The 13,398-nt window shown below is 42.9% G+C and overlaps 1 protein-coding gene across 1 annotated transcript; it reads left to right on the plus strand.

Annotated features, from left to right (window-relative positions):
- Positions 1-775: 775 nt before the first annotated feature.
- On the plus strand, positions 776-11,383 carry sel1l (SEL1L adaptor subunit of SYVN1 ubiquitin ligase). Its single transcript, XM_084000922.1, has 21 exons — positions 776-1,313; positions 1,473-1,510; positions 2,089-2,281; positions 3,519-3,686; positions 4,037-4,142; positions 5,015-5,177; positions 5,309-5,362; positions 5,468-5,527; positions 5,615-5,696; positions 5,812-5,966; positions 6,406-6,462; positions 6,539-6,607; positions 6,986-7,063; positions 7,213-7,275; positions 7,498-7,585; positions 7,724-7,872; positions 8,100-8,265; positions 8,488-8,562; positions 8,685-8,857; positions 9,150-9,278; positions 9,400-11,383. The coding sequence occupies exons 1-21, from the start codon at positions 1,226-1,228 to the stop codon at positions 9,688-9,690; spliced, it is 2,445 nt and encodes an 814-aa protein (XP_083857048.1). The 5' UTR covers positions 776-1,225; the 3' UTR covers positions 9,691-11,383.
- The last annotated feature ends 2,015 nt before the right edge of the window (positions 11,384-13,398 follow it).

Here is a 13,398-nt window from a genome sequence, read left to right on the forward strand (position 1 = left end):
CAAGGACTAATACCAGAACGTCTCTGCTAATACAGTACATGTAGAAATCTGTAGTTAAAATGTTATTTCCTCAAGTTTATGGCAAGAAGTCTGCAATAAGTCTAACACTAGGATGCACACACTGCATAGTGTTTATAGCCTCCACAGACACCAAAGTTTCCCTTATGGACTCATTATTAATCTATAAAGCTCAATAAGCTCTATGCATGCACTTACGTGCACTATGCAGGTAATAACTTAACAAAGTTTGCCTTGAATGTAGTAATGGTAATCACATTTCCTGGATTAAATTCTTTATATTGGCATATCTCTAAAACAAAAGAGACCAATATAGCCTACTGCACTTACAGTATCTGCCATAACTGTCAAGTGACTGATTAGAATGCTGTGACTTATGTGTGTTTTAAAATGTATTTATTTACTGACTAAATCAGGTCATGAAGCTGTGAAAATAATTCAAACTAAGTTTTAAATGAAACTACAAACAAAATGACAGTAGTGCATGAAGGGTTTGTGTAATTATCACGTTATAATGTAGTATTAGTTTTTGGGACTGCCAATATAAAGTACTGACTGTCACCGATAATATGCAAACAAATCAGCCATCCGTGGCTGACATGACTATCCTGCATCTTCATAACGTGTCTGGTGTCGTGGACAAGCCCGTCAACTAGAAACATAACTGTGTACGCACCTGATTCGCTGACGCTTCCGTCGGCCTCGCCTATTGGCTACTGTCATACGAAACGCGTTTTGATTGGTCGAATATCGAGAATAGGAAGTGCCGATCAGTAGTTGGGGCTTAACATGGAAAGCTAAGTAGTAGTATTTGGTTAATACAAACTAAACGCTGAAGCTTATCGATGCATTTGTTGTGAATACGTGCTCGGTGGTTCATGTTCAGACGGAGCAGCGAGGTCACCTGCTGATATCCAGACGTTTGCTTGGTCTTTGTGTGACTTTAGCCTCGTAGCCAGACGTCTTTTCAGCCAGTTACCACACTGCTAGCTTAGCTTTGCATTGGAATCTGTTAGCTTGTTTGACAGCAGCTAACATTAACCAAGGTGGTGTCTGTACGATACGGAATTGATTTCCGTCGGGACCGCCGGTGTGTGTGTGTTTATTAATGCCACTGCTCACAGTGTGACTGACGTGTAGCTGGATGTGTGGTAGTAGAAACAGCAGCAGGTACAGCTAGCAGACTGTTAGCTTGTCAACAACAGCAATGGGCTTCAAGAGGTGTTTAAAGACGACGAGAAAGGTTTATGTTTTGACCGTCCTGGCGATAGTCCTCGTCAAAGGAATAACATGTGGTAAGCAGCTCATTTCTGTATTATTATACCTGCGTAGACAGAAGTTACCATACCGTTACGTTTCAGTTACTACTGCTGCTAGCAGCTGTCTGAGTTGAGCTCGGTCTATCCGGAGATAACACTGTCTCTACTCACTGCTGCAATGTTGGTACTTTACAGATGAAGAGCAACACGGGAACGACGGGCCAGAGCTAAAGGTACGACAGAGCTGAATGACATAAGTTCTCATGTTACACCCTGAGGACCGTTTAGGAGTTATACATTGAGATACAAAACAAAACACACTTCCATACAAACGGCTGGACGCATCTACCCCCAGTGTCTTTTATAGGTTGCACCTGGCACCAATTAAATTACTGTCCTGCCTTGTTATTACACAGGTTTATGATCTTTTAATATTATGATATGTTGGTATTATGGATTTATTTAAATGTATCCAAGATAATGGAAAAATTACAATGAACTGATGTTTGTTGTGTTGTCTACACCCAAAAAGTATATGGACAGTGTTTATAGTCCATATTGACTGTTAAACAGGTACAGATGATTCAAAATGTTGTTAAATAAATACAACAGTTTAGACTGAGCATGTAACAGTGTCTTTCAATTTCACAACACAAACATTTCATTTAAAAAAATCTATCAGCAATCCATAGCTTCTGCCTGTGTCCAGTATTCAGCTTGTGTAAATCATACAGTAGCAGTGTGATCCTACCGTTCCAGCTGCTTTTTTTTTTTTTTTTTTTTTACAATAACCCCTTGTGTATCTTTGCAGTCTTATCATGACCCAGAGGATGAAGAAGACGTCCATCTGGCGTCAGTCATTGCAGCTGGTGCTTCTGTGACCTCTGGCCATGAAGTTTCTCAGCAGGAAGAGGAGAAGCAGTTACCTGGAGAAGGACTGGAGGGAGAGATGAAGGAAGAGCTGCCGGAGCAGCCTCCTCCCATTGAGGACAAACCTAAAGAGGGTAAAGACAGAAATATTTTAACTCAACTCGTTTAACTATAACCAGTACCATAGACGGGTATAAGAACTGTGGCATAAGAATTATGTTGCCCATTCATTTTGAGCATCCATGCACGCACAATACCTAATAATGTATTTTTATTGCATGTTTTAAATTGAGTTGGGGGTTGTTTTTTTCCCACCCAGTTTTAAGGACTGAATATGGACTCTCTCTGGCCATGATCTGTTTTCGTATGTGGAAGCCTTGCTCTAAAAGTGTGTGTGAGAAAGACTGTAAACAGGTCTATCTCCTGTCAGTGTTCACAGCCTCACACTGTGTTTGTACCAGTCAAATGAAGGGCTGGGAATTGATGGAGGAGTGAAATCACTTTGAGTCTTTACTCTAGAAAACTTTCTGGGGTCATGATATCACTTCTTATTCTGTGACCACAGATCACATGATACAGTTTCATTCGACACTGTGAGGCCTCGAGGCTTTACAAAGGTTTGGTAAACCACTGTGCATGACGAGGCTATGAGTTATGAAATTACCAGCTGATCTGATGTTTGTTTTGATATTTTAATGTAAATAGTTTCATTTTAATGTAAATATATATATATATATATATTTTTTTAGCTCTATACTAGTTCCTGAACCTCACCACCTTTACTGTCTCCCCAGTGTGTGTCAAGTGTTTTTACTAGATTTTAGTGATATATATCAGGGACCTCCACTGTAAACTTTTAACATGGAAGTATCTGGCTAATGTTACTGACTCCTTAATCACTTAATTTCACCTCATCCAAGTCACATCTTTTATTTTTCCTTTCTATCTCAGTTTTGTTGAATTTTGGCATGTTGACCTGTTTTTATTGTTGCTGACAGTGCACGAAAGCATTTGTGGTTTCAGGGTAACGCCAGATTGGCTAAACGGTTAAACCCCATGAGAAATTAACAGCGCTTTGCACCTGTGGCTCCTCTTGCAGTCAGTTGCATCATTTTACTTGGGGATTGTTAACTGTTTTCCTACAGGCTTCTTTTACAAGTGTAATATTGGGCTTGATATGAAGATGAAGGTTTATAGAAATGCATTAGAATTGAATTAAGTTAAAAGGTTTAAATCCATGCATGTTGTTTTATAGCAGAATAAGATATCCCAGTGGAGATGGTTACAAATTTTTATACATTATTTTATTACAGTCAGGGATTTGTTTGTACATTGCTAATTTTTTGTCTGGTCCACAATTGTATTGTGCAGTTCCTGTGGTGAATGGAGGCACAGCCCATGGGGAGCCCTGCATCTTCCCTTTCCTCTTCCAGGGGAGGGAGTACTCAGACTGTACTACTGATGGACGGGGGGATGGACGGCTTTGGTGTGCTACAACTTATGACTACGACAAGGAGAAAAAATGGGGTTTCTGTGAGAGTAAGTCTTCAGTTTAAGGTCTTGACTTTCGTGACATTTTTAAAATCAGAATGCAGTCATTCAGCTGCAGTGGTATATTTGCTGAAATGGTTTGCTGGATATTTAATCATTAATGGCTTATTTATCACACAAAGATAACAAATGTAGACGCATTGTAATTATTTGCCGAGCCAAATAAAACCCCTTAAAAAAGCTCCACTAAGCAGCTACTGAAACTCATTATGGAAACTGGTATGAGAGCACATCATGGTTTCATTTTCAAAATTGGTATAGGCCCCACGGCTGCCAAAGTTTTAAAAGCCTTTATTTCATCTGTATATTCTTATTGGCTTCTGCTCTCCATCCATTAGCGGAGGAGCAGGCACAGCAGAGGCTGCAGGCGGAGGAGGCTGAGGAGCAGTATCAGACCACCCTGCGCATGCTCAATGCCACCACAAGAAAGACGCAGAAGAAAGAGTGAGTTTCTTCCCTCTGATTTATTCCCTGGGTTTGAAGATATCTGCATGAAGCAACTAACTAAACTAGACTTCCGCTGGAACACTAGTGTTATGACAAGAATGGGAAAAATCTGCATGAAATCAGTCTTTATCTGCAAATGCTTATTACCCAGCTCTTTCCCAGACTTGATTATAATAATTCATATAATTATTATAATTTACCATTTCATCTCTGAGGGACAGGATCAAAGTGATGATGACACAGTGAGATGGAGCAAACCACTTACAAAGGCAGATCTTTGCTCTGTTTTAAACATCACAACTGCTGCAAAAGCATTGAGCTCATAAACAAATTAAATTTATGTGAGGGAGCATGTACCAAATACATTCATCTTGAGATCAGACTACGTCATTGCCATCTGCAGTCCCTGGTCAAGGGAAGGAAACACTAAAACCCAGAACGAAACTTGACATTACCACTACAAATAGAAGCCAACATCCTATTTACAACCACACTTACAATGATACACCTCATATGAACAGATACAAAACAGAATATAGATATCCTATATTATACTTATATACAAGGTTATAAAAGCAGATTTAATTATCCTTTTTAATGTGAGATTTCTTGGTATTTATTTATTTTGAGACCTGGTAATTAAACCTTTGGTATGTAACACTTAGCCCGAAGCTTGTTGTTTTCCTAACAGACACTATCTAACCTGACTGTAAATGCAGGTTTGGGATGGCTACCTCTGCTGTTACCATGTGACTTTGGCCAGCACATCCTTATTTGCTTTAAATGTCACAGCACTGTTTGTTATGTACACATTATTCTTCACTCCCTCTTCACCTGAGCCACATCTGCTTATCCAACCGCTATTTCAGATTATATGAAAAACTGCTCAAAGTAGCAGAGAGGGGCCACCAGAAGGCCATGGAGAAGGTGGCCTACGCCATGCTGTTTGGAGATTACATGAACCAGAACGTCACCAAGGCCAAGGAAATGTTTGAGAGGCTCGCTATAGAGGGCTCACCCAAAGCTCAGATGGTACATTCCCATTTATCTTTACATTTTAATTATGCAAAGTGTCCAGTTGCATTTTGACGTGTGACATCTCATCAGAAACACTGATTGTGTTCAAATAGTCAAACAGATGAGATTATGCTTTGTTCTTCCAGGCTCTTGGCTTTCTGTATGCAGCAGGACTTGGTGTCAACTCCAGTCAGGCTAAGGTGTCTTTTCATTCTTACCATTTCTTTCTCCTTTGGAGGTTCAGTTTGCTTAGTGGCACTTTGACTGAAGACCTCTGACTCTTTTTCTAACCCTCTGTTTTTCAGGCCTTGGTTTACTACACCTTCAGTGCCCTCGGGGGAAACTTGGTAGCTCACATGATTCTGGTGAGTCCACTGGTCTCCAGAGAATCGATTACGGTATCAATCTATTTATAAGCCGTTAAATAATGTGTTTTCCTTTTGTCTTACTAGGGATACAGATACTGGGGAGGTGTTGGTGTTCCCCAGAGCTGTGAGTCAGCGCTGACTCACTACAGGCTCGTGGCAAATCAGGGTAAGATTTTGCTGCACTTGATGAACTTTATAATGTAACGTTCTGGTGTAATATTCAGTTTCTTTTGCACATGTGGCCTCATCAAAAGTCTCCTCTCTGTCATCATCACTACCAGTGGCCAGTGACGTGTCTCTGACAGGGGGCTCAGCTGTGCAGAGGATCAGGCTTCTGGATGAAGTGGAGAACCCGGGTTCCACCAGCGGGATGTTGGAGGAGGACCTGATCCAGTACTACCAGTTTCTAGCTGAGAAAGGAGACGTACAGGCTCAGGTTAGTTCAATACAACAATCAGCTACATGGTCTTAGTTAACATATTCTTATACCTGGATATTAAAAGATTGGGACACTTTCTAGCAAAGGGAATTTTATATTAATATCAGTCTACAATTTAGTAGAACTTAATCAGTGGGTCAGACTCAGGATGACAGCTCAGAGGTGGCAAACGCTTTCCTGGTCAAATTGACCTCATCCTGCAACTTTTAGAGTTCACATACTGTATGTCTGTGGTTACTGCATAGTGTCAGAATTAAAATATTTACACTTTTTTATGGACTGTCATCTGTATAATTTATAATTTATTACATTTGTATCATTCAGTAGTATTCACAGTATTAAGTAATTGTTTTGGTTGTAAACTAGACAATCTAAAAGGCCATTCTTTTTCTTTCTGTTTAAAGTACAGCAACGTTAACTGTTTTTCCTATTTCAGGTGGGACTGGGTCAGCTTCACCTGCATGGAGGACGTGGAGTTGAACAAAATCATCAGGTAACATTTTCTTCCAAACACCTTAAATGATTCTCCAGGTTGCTTCTGCATCATTAAACGTCTCACTCTCCAACAGAGGGCGTACGACTACTTCACCCAGGCTGCAAATGCAGGCAACACACACGCCATGGCTTTCCTCGGCAAGGTGGGTGAGATGAGACTGAGTGTATTTGTCTGTTAATTCTACAGATTTACTGAATACTCTGCTCTTTTTTGTCTATTTACTCTTCTGCTTTACTTCTTTCTCATAATATTCATATAGGTTTTTTATGGGCTTAGTTTTCTTTGTGCATGTCTGCTTCACTGCTGTGTTTGCAAACATTATGAATATGTAGCTTTTACTCTGCGAGAACTCTGGAGAATCAGTCAGATAGTTGGAGAGCAGCAGGACGGACTGAATTCAGTCCAAAATAAATAAAGTCAGTGTTTTGGCATTGCTGTTTTACCCGTGGGTGGCACAGTGCACTTGTATTTTAGGCGTTACATCAAGTTTTTCATGGCTGCGACTCCTTGTGTTCCTCAGATGTACTCGGAGGGCAGCGAGTTTCTCCCTCAGAACAACGAGACAGCCCTGCAGTACTTCAAGAAGGCTTCAGACCTGGTGAGAATGAGGCTGTGTAGAGTGTAGAATAATCGAAAGCAATAGGTGTCTGTTACTGCACACACACTCTTCCCTCTCAGGTGACAGGTGTCATTCAGCTGTCACTCACCATCAGTATTTGCTTTGACGCTCTCCTTTTCTTCACTCAGGGTAATCCAGTTGGACAGAGCGGCCTGGGGATGGCCTATCTGTATGGACGAGGTGTCACCGTGGTAAGAACCTTTTGTTGCAGTCATTTAGACGTTTGCATAAGAAACCCTCATGATAGTTTTCAGTTTGTTTCCTTTTGCTCAGCTGACATACAGTTCTTTACACTGAGAATAGACACAGGTCCAAATGTAGATCTAAGTAGTTCAGTGTGTGAGGATTTTGCTTTGTGTCGCTGATGCTGAACTGAGAGCAGCCGTTTGAAAGTCGCGTGTTTGTGTCTTCAGAACTATGAGCTGGCACTGAAATACTTCCAGAAGGCAGCGGAGCAGGGCTGGGTTGACGGACAGCTCCAGCTGGGAACCATGTATTACAGTGAGTATTGAGGGCTCAGTGTGTATGTGTGCACGTAGATCTGAAAATTTGAATTGTCTTTTACTCACCAACTATAATACTTGTTATCTGTTCCATTAGATTCACAGTTTTCATTCTCCTCTTTCTCTCGTTCCCCAGATGGCATTGGTGTGAAGCGTGATTATAAACAGGCTCTCAAGTTCTTCAACTTGGCTTCACAGTCCGGACACATCCTGGCCTTCTACAACTTGGCCCAGATGCACGCCACCGGCACTGGTGTGATGCGTTCCTGCCACACTGCTGTGGAGGTGAGCCAGCTTCTTCTCCGTGTCATGTTCTCTGCTGAGATTGCTCCAGCCAAACCCACATGCCTCCAGTGTTGCAGAGATGAACAGTCTTTTCCGTTGTGCATTGTTTACACCCTTGTACTGTTGCAAAGTGCTACAATTTACAAGTCACAAACCTTAGAAACACCCACAGGCGTAAAAAGGAACAGTTTGGTATGTGACACCTCGTGCCTCCATCTTTGCTGCAGCTTTTCAAGAACGTGTGTGAGCGCGGCCGCTGGTCGGAGCGTCTGATGACGGCCTACGGCAGCTTTAAGGAGGGAGAGACGGATGCTGCGCTGGTGCAGTACCTGCTGCTGGCCGAGCAGGGCTACGAGGTGGCCCAGAGCAACGTGGCCTTCGTCCTGGACCAGAGTAAGAGACCACCACTTTAGCTTCAGGACAGGAAGGAAAGAAAGTGTGTAGATAAAAGGTTGAATAGCCTTGGCATCTTACTGAACTCTCTGATGCTGTGTTTGACAAATACCTGTATGTGTGTCTAGTTTCCTATTATATGATATCTTATATAGATGTGTTTTGAGATTTTTGTAAGTCTGAATGTGTGTTCTCTGTCCTCGTCTGGGTTGTATCAAACAGAAGGGGCAAGGATCTTCAGTGAGAATGAGACGTACCCTCGCGCTTTGCTCCACTGGACCAGAGCGGCAGCACAAGGTGAGTCCACACACACTCTGTCCCTCATCCTTTTTACATCCAAACATAAAGAAAACTTGTTGAACTTGGCCACACTCCCAGTGTGAAGAAGGCTGATGCGTGGTTGTTGTTGCCTTTCCCAGGTTACACTGTGGCCAGGATCAAACTGGGCGACTATCACTTCTATGGCTACGGGACAGACGTGGACTATGAGACGGCCGTCATCCACTACAGACTGGCATCAGAGCAGCAGCACAGCGCCCAGGCCATGTTCAACCTGGGCTACATGCACGAGAAAGGCCTGGGCATCAAACAGGTGATTTTCACTGGTGACTCTCAATATGGCGTTTCTCTAGCTAACGTGGTAACACTTTGTATTAAGTACACACTATTAAGCATTAGTTAGGCATTAAATACTGAATTAATCATTTATAACACATGAATACTCATTAGTTTATAGTTTATATTTGTGTGTTATAAATGAAGAATTCAGTATTTATTAATGCTTAATAGTGTGTACTTATAATAAAGTGTTACCGTTAACGTAGATCTCACATTCAACGGTGCTCAGACTGATAATTAGATAATTCTGAATCTGTTCTCTGCAGGATATCCATTTAGCCAAGCGTTTCTACGACATGGCTGCTGAGGCCAGTCCTGACGCCCAGGTCCCAGTTTTCCTGGCCCTGTGCAAGCTGGGTCTGGTTTACACGCTTCAGTACATGCAGGATCTTAATGTAAGTACCTCCTCCTAAATTCTCAAGTTGGATCTGTGTGTATTTGGCTGTGATATAAAGACAGGCCAATGAAAAGCTTCTCAGATTAATCAGATGTGTCCTTCTTTCCTCCTCCTCTCAGTTGAAGGAGCTGGTTTCTCAGGTGGACCTGGATCAGCTTCTGGGCCCAGAGTGGGACCTCTACCTTATGACCGTCATCGCCCTGCTCTTAGGCACAGTCATCGCCTATCGACAGCGCCAACACCAAATCATAGTGCCACCACGTCCGCCGGCCCCCGCCCCCACCCAAGCACCCCCTCCCAGACCTCCTCAAGAACAGCCCCAAGCCCAGGACGAAGCCCAGGACGAGACCCAGGATCAGGGAGACACACAAGGCCAGGAGGCGGCCCAGGAGGAAGAGGAGCAGCAGTGAGGAAGCCAGACGGAGCGAGGGCACCGATAGACAGACAGATGCTGTGCCAGCCCCAGTGCAGGGAGGGGGGGCGGGGGCTGCCCCCACTCTGCCTGCTCCTCTCCACATAAAAAATGACTAAGACGGCTGCTGAACTGCTCAGTCTCACGACTCCCTGTCTCCATTTAAAATCTGCTGGTCCTTAGAGTAAGACAGTGCTGCAGAGGAATAACACAGACCTGGGACTTGTTCGTCTGTGACTCAGGATACTGCCACGAGCACCGTGTCCTCACCGTGGAGATCAAAGACATTTTGGTCAATCTAGTTGGAATCTGATATGTGCATTAGTTTCTTCTCACTCTCCTTTTTTTGAGGTCATTACACTCTGTTGAAGTGCTTCAGTATTTAGAAAAAAAAAATCAGGAAAATGTGAACTAAAATGATTTTGTTTGCTAGCCCCAGTCTAGTTCGGTCTAGAAGTCATGTTTTTGCATGTTTTGCAGACTTTTTTCATACACCCAGTGAGTGGACAAGTTTTGCATTCATTTCTGCATTGCAGTTTTGCATTCATTGTTCATCGTTTGTTTAACTGACATATCGTCAGGTCAGTACCTTTGGGTACCTTTGGGTACCTTTGGGTACCTGCGTTTCACAGAGGAAGACTTTTTGTTCATTCAGCGTTAGTGACAGTGCTAAAAATGTACTAAAGCCATGTTATGTCATCAGAATAAGAACAAGAAATATGTCAAGTGATGATCCATAGAAAAGCTGGTCTGGATGCTTGTTTGATAAATTATTTAATTTTAAACACACAGGTTGGTGTTTCATGTTTTCAACGTGACAGATATACAGAGCGAGAAGCTGCAGAAACTCAGCTGTCGCCAAAATCCCTGATGCAGATCCTGTTTAAAATTCATACAGACATGTTTCACTCTCAAAGCCTGGTGAAGGGAAAGTGCACAGACACTTTGAACCCCCCCTTAGGAGCAAATGTCAGAGAAACGTTTGTGTAACAGTCTTCTGAAAGTGTGCTGAACATCGGTCTGATGGTGCTCCCATCAACATGCTCTGATTTGTTGGTTTTTGGAAGGTAGCTCAATAGTCCCTCCTTTTTTTCTTTTTTAGCTTATTAAGCCTTTTGTCAGCTGAGGCAGAAATGTGATCAGCCTTAAAGATAGCAGCGCCTCAAACTGGGGATTGTTGGATTGTTTCTACACCAGAGAGGAAGGAACCTTTTATTTTTTCTTCTCTGAGTTACCCAACTTCAGCTGTTGTGAGAATTTCCACCCCCTCACCAAAGTCCGAGATGGAGCCTGGTGCTCTGCCTACGCTGCTCGGCTCAGATGGACAGAAGTCTCAGCCTGAAATGGGAAACAAATGAAGCCATGCTCAGGCCTTACAGTATTTCTCCAAACCAGATTAGAGACTTCAAAAAATGTTCCACATCCTCAAAAGTCCATTTGTTTGGTCCCTCAGTATGTGCTCGTTGTTGAGAATTTACCTTCCAAAACATCTGCATGACGTATGAAGTCAGAAAAGAAGAAATTAACAGAAAGTAATTCTAAACAGTTTCAATGACATTGACGTTCATGTATTGGTGCCCACGTAACTCTCAATATGTCTAAAGTGAAACACTGGTGAAGGTTGTAGAGGACTGCATTTTTACCATCGCAAATACAAGTTTATAAAGAAATGAATAAATGATATATGGATATTTATTTGTTGTCATTTAAATTTTACTGCAGGTATTTTGTATTTGTAGATTTTTTTCAGATTTGTAACACAGGAAACATGAGGAGATGTTGTGGCCATCAATAGAGTCAGCGATTGTAGCCTGATGTGTCTGAAAAAGCCAACAGGAAGTCGAGGTGTCGTGCTGCTGACACCGACTGAACAGTCAAAAGAGGCCGCCATTGGACCGCCGGCCTGTCCCTCAGCGGGAGGGGCCGGGCCACACTACGTGACAGCGCTGTAAAAACTGAGCATCACATTGTGCAGTCTGTAGGGGTGACCCATTGACTGGCCCATACGCACTACTATGGAGTGGCTTTGGATCGCCGTGGCAACATGTGTGCTTGTGTCCTGCTCTGTCAAAGGTAAGTGCTAGAACAAGCAGGAGGGCAGAGCACACGTGGGGCAGTGTGCCTCTGAAACAGGCCTGTTTTCACACTGTGGCTCACATTGTGTGAAGATTTACTTTCAAATAAACATTTAGATTCAGCACTAATGTCTCCGACCAGCGTGCAGAGCCTTTCTTTGTGCTGTAAATGGTTGTGTTAAAGGAGAACTTACTTGTTTGAGTCATAAACAAGTGATAAACAAATGGAGGCTTTGGAAATGATTCTTCTCTCTAAGGCGACGACTGGTGGTGGGAGTATGAGGAGGGGATACGACACTACAGCAAGGAGGCCCTCAACAAGGTAACGTCCACACATACACACACACACCGCTCAACAGGAAAATGCTGCTGTTAATCAATCAGAATTTATGATGATGATGATATCTGACTTTGTTATCTGGCTTTTGTTCATAGAAACATCTAGGTCAACTTATTTAAAACCCTTGTTTGATAGATTTATTGACTGGACAAACCATGAAAAAGAAGGAAAACTACCTATGTAATGCACTTTAAAGTGGCGGGTCAGTGTGGGGTGACAACAGGCCTCACCACATGGACCAGCAGGCATCCTGAGTATGTGCAGAACAAGCACAGCTAACAGACTAAAGACATGAACAGAATCCAAACAGGAAGTAGTAAAGCTGACGTCAGACCGGGTTTAAAGTTTGGAGCTGGTTTTGATCCAACTCTGCTTCTCTCCCGTTCCCCTTTTTCAGGAGTTTCCGGAGAAAACCCGACCGGCGAGCTTCAAGCATCCAGTCTTCCAGTGCCCAGACATGAGTCCCTCTCCCTCTGTGCCCTCATCAGGTCTGACACCCACATCGCCCTAAACCAGCCTACAGTACATCACTAGTTTCCACTGATCGCTCTCCTCTTCTTTCTCTTCTTCTTCTCCACCTTTTCCCTTTTTGCTTTAGTGGAGTTTGTGAAGGCGGCAGATATCAAAGTCATCGCCGCCTTGGGGGATTCTCTGACAGTAGGTTTATGTGTTGATATTAACTTCCTCAGCTCCACTTGTAGTACAGCGTTTAAATGTTAAACAGAATATATTTAACCATTCATTCATACATTTATAGCTCCGCACTGAGCAAACCACAGCAACATACAGCTAATTGGTGGGATGGAGTGAAGATGTAAGCAAAAGGGGGGAGGAGGATGGATAAAAGAAGAAACAAGAAATACAATCATGATGACTCAGTGTTGCAGTGCCGCTGCAGCCAGATTAGTAATCACTGGTCTCTGTATGATGGCAGCAGCCACACACACACTACACACACTCACAACCAGGCTGTGTGTGTTTTATCACATCCTGATCAATCACACGATCTCAGATGTGGTGTCGTGTGTTTCCTTTTCGCAGACGGCCATAGGTGCCAACGCCACCACCGTCCTCGGGATTCCCATCGAGTATCGTCACGTGTCGTGGAGGTGACAGAGCTCATGTGTGAAACCTGCAGAGGTCCTACATGTAGACACCACATTATATGATTCATATTATGCAGCTCAACCTTTCACACAATAGAGCATAAATAACTTTATACATGATTTTGTTCCTTCTTCTCCACTTACTCATCTCTCAGTGTTGGAGGCTTTGGGTCTTATCAGGACGT

The sequence above is a fragment of the Trachurus trachurus genome, assembly GCF_905171665.1.
Source record: "Trachurus trachurus genome assembly, chromosome: 24".
Taxonomy (NCBI): domain Eukaryota; kingdom Metazoa; phylum Chordata; class Actinopteri; order Carangiformes; family Carangidae; genus Trachurus; species Trachurus trachurus.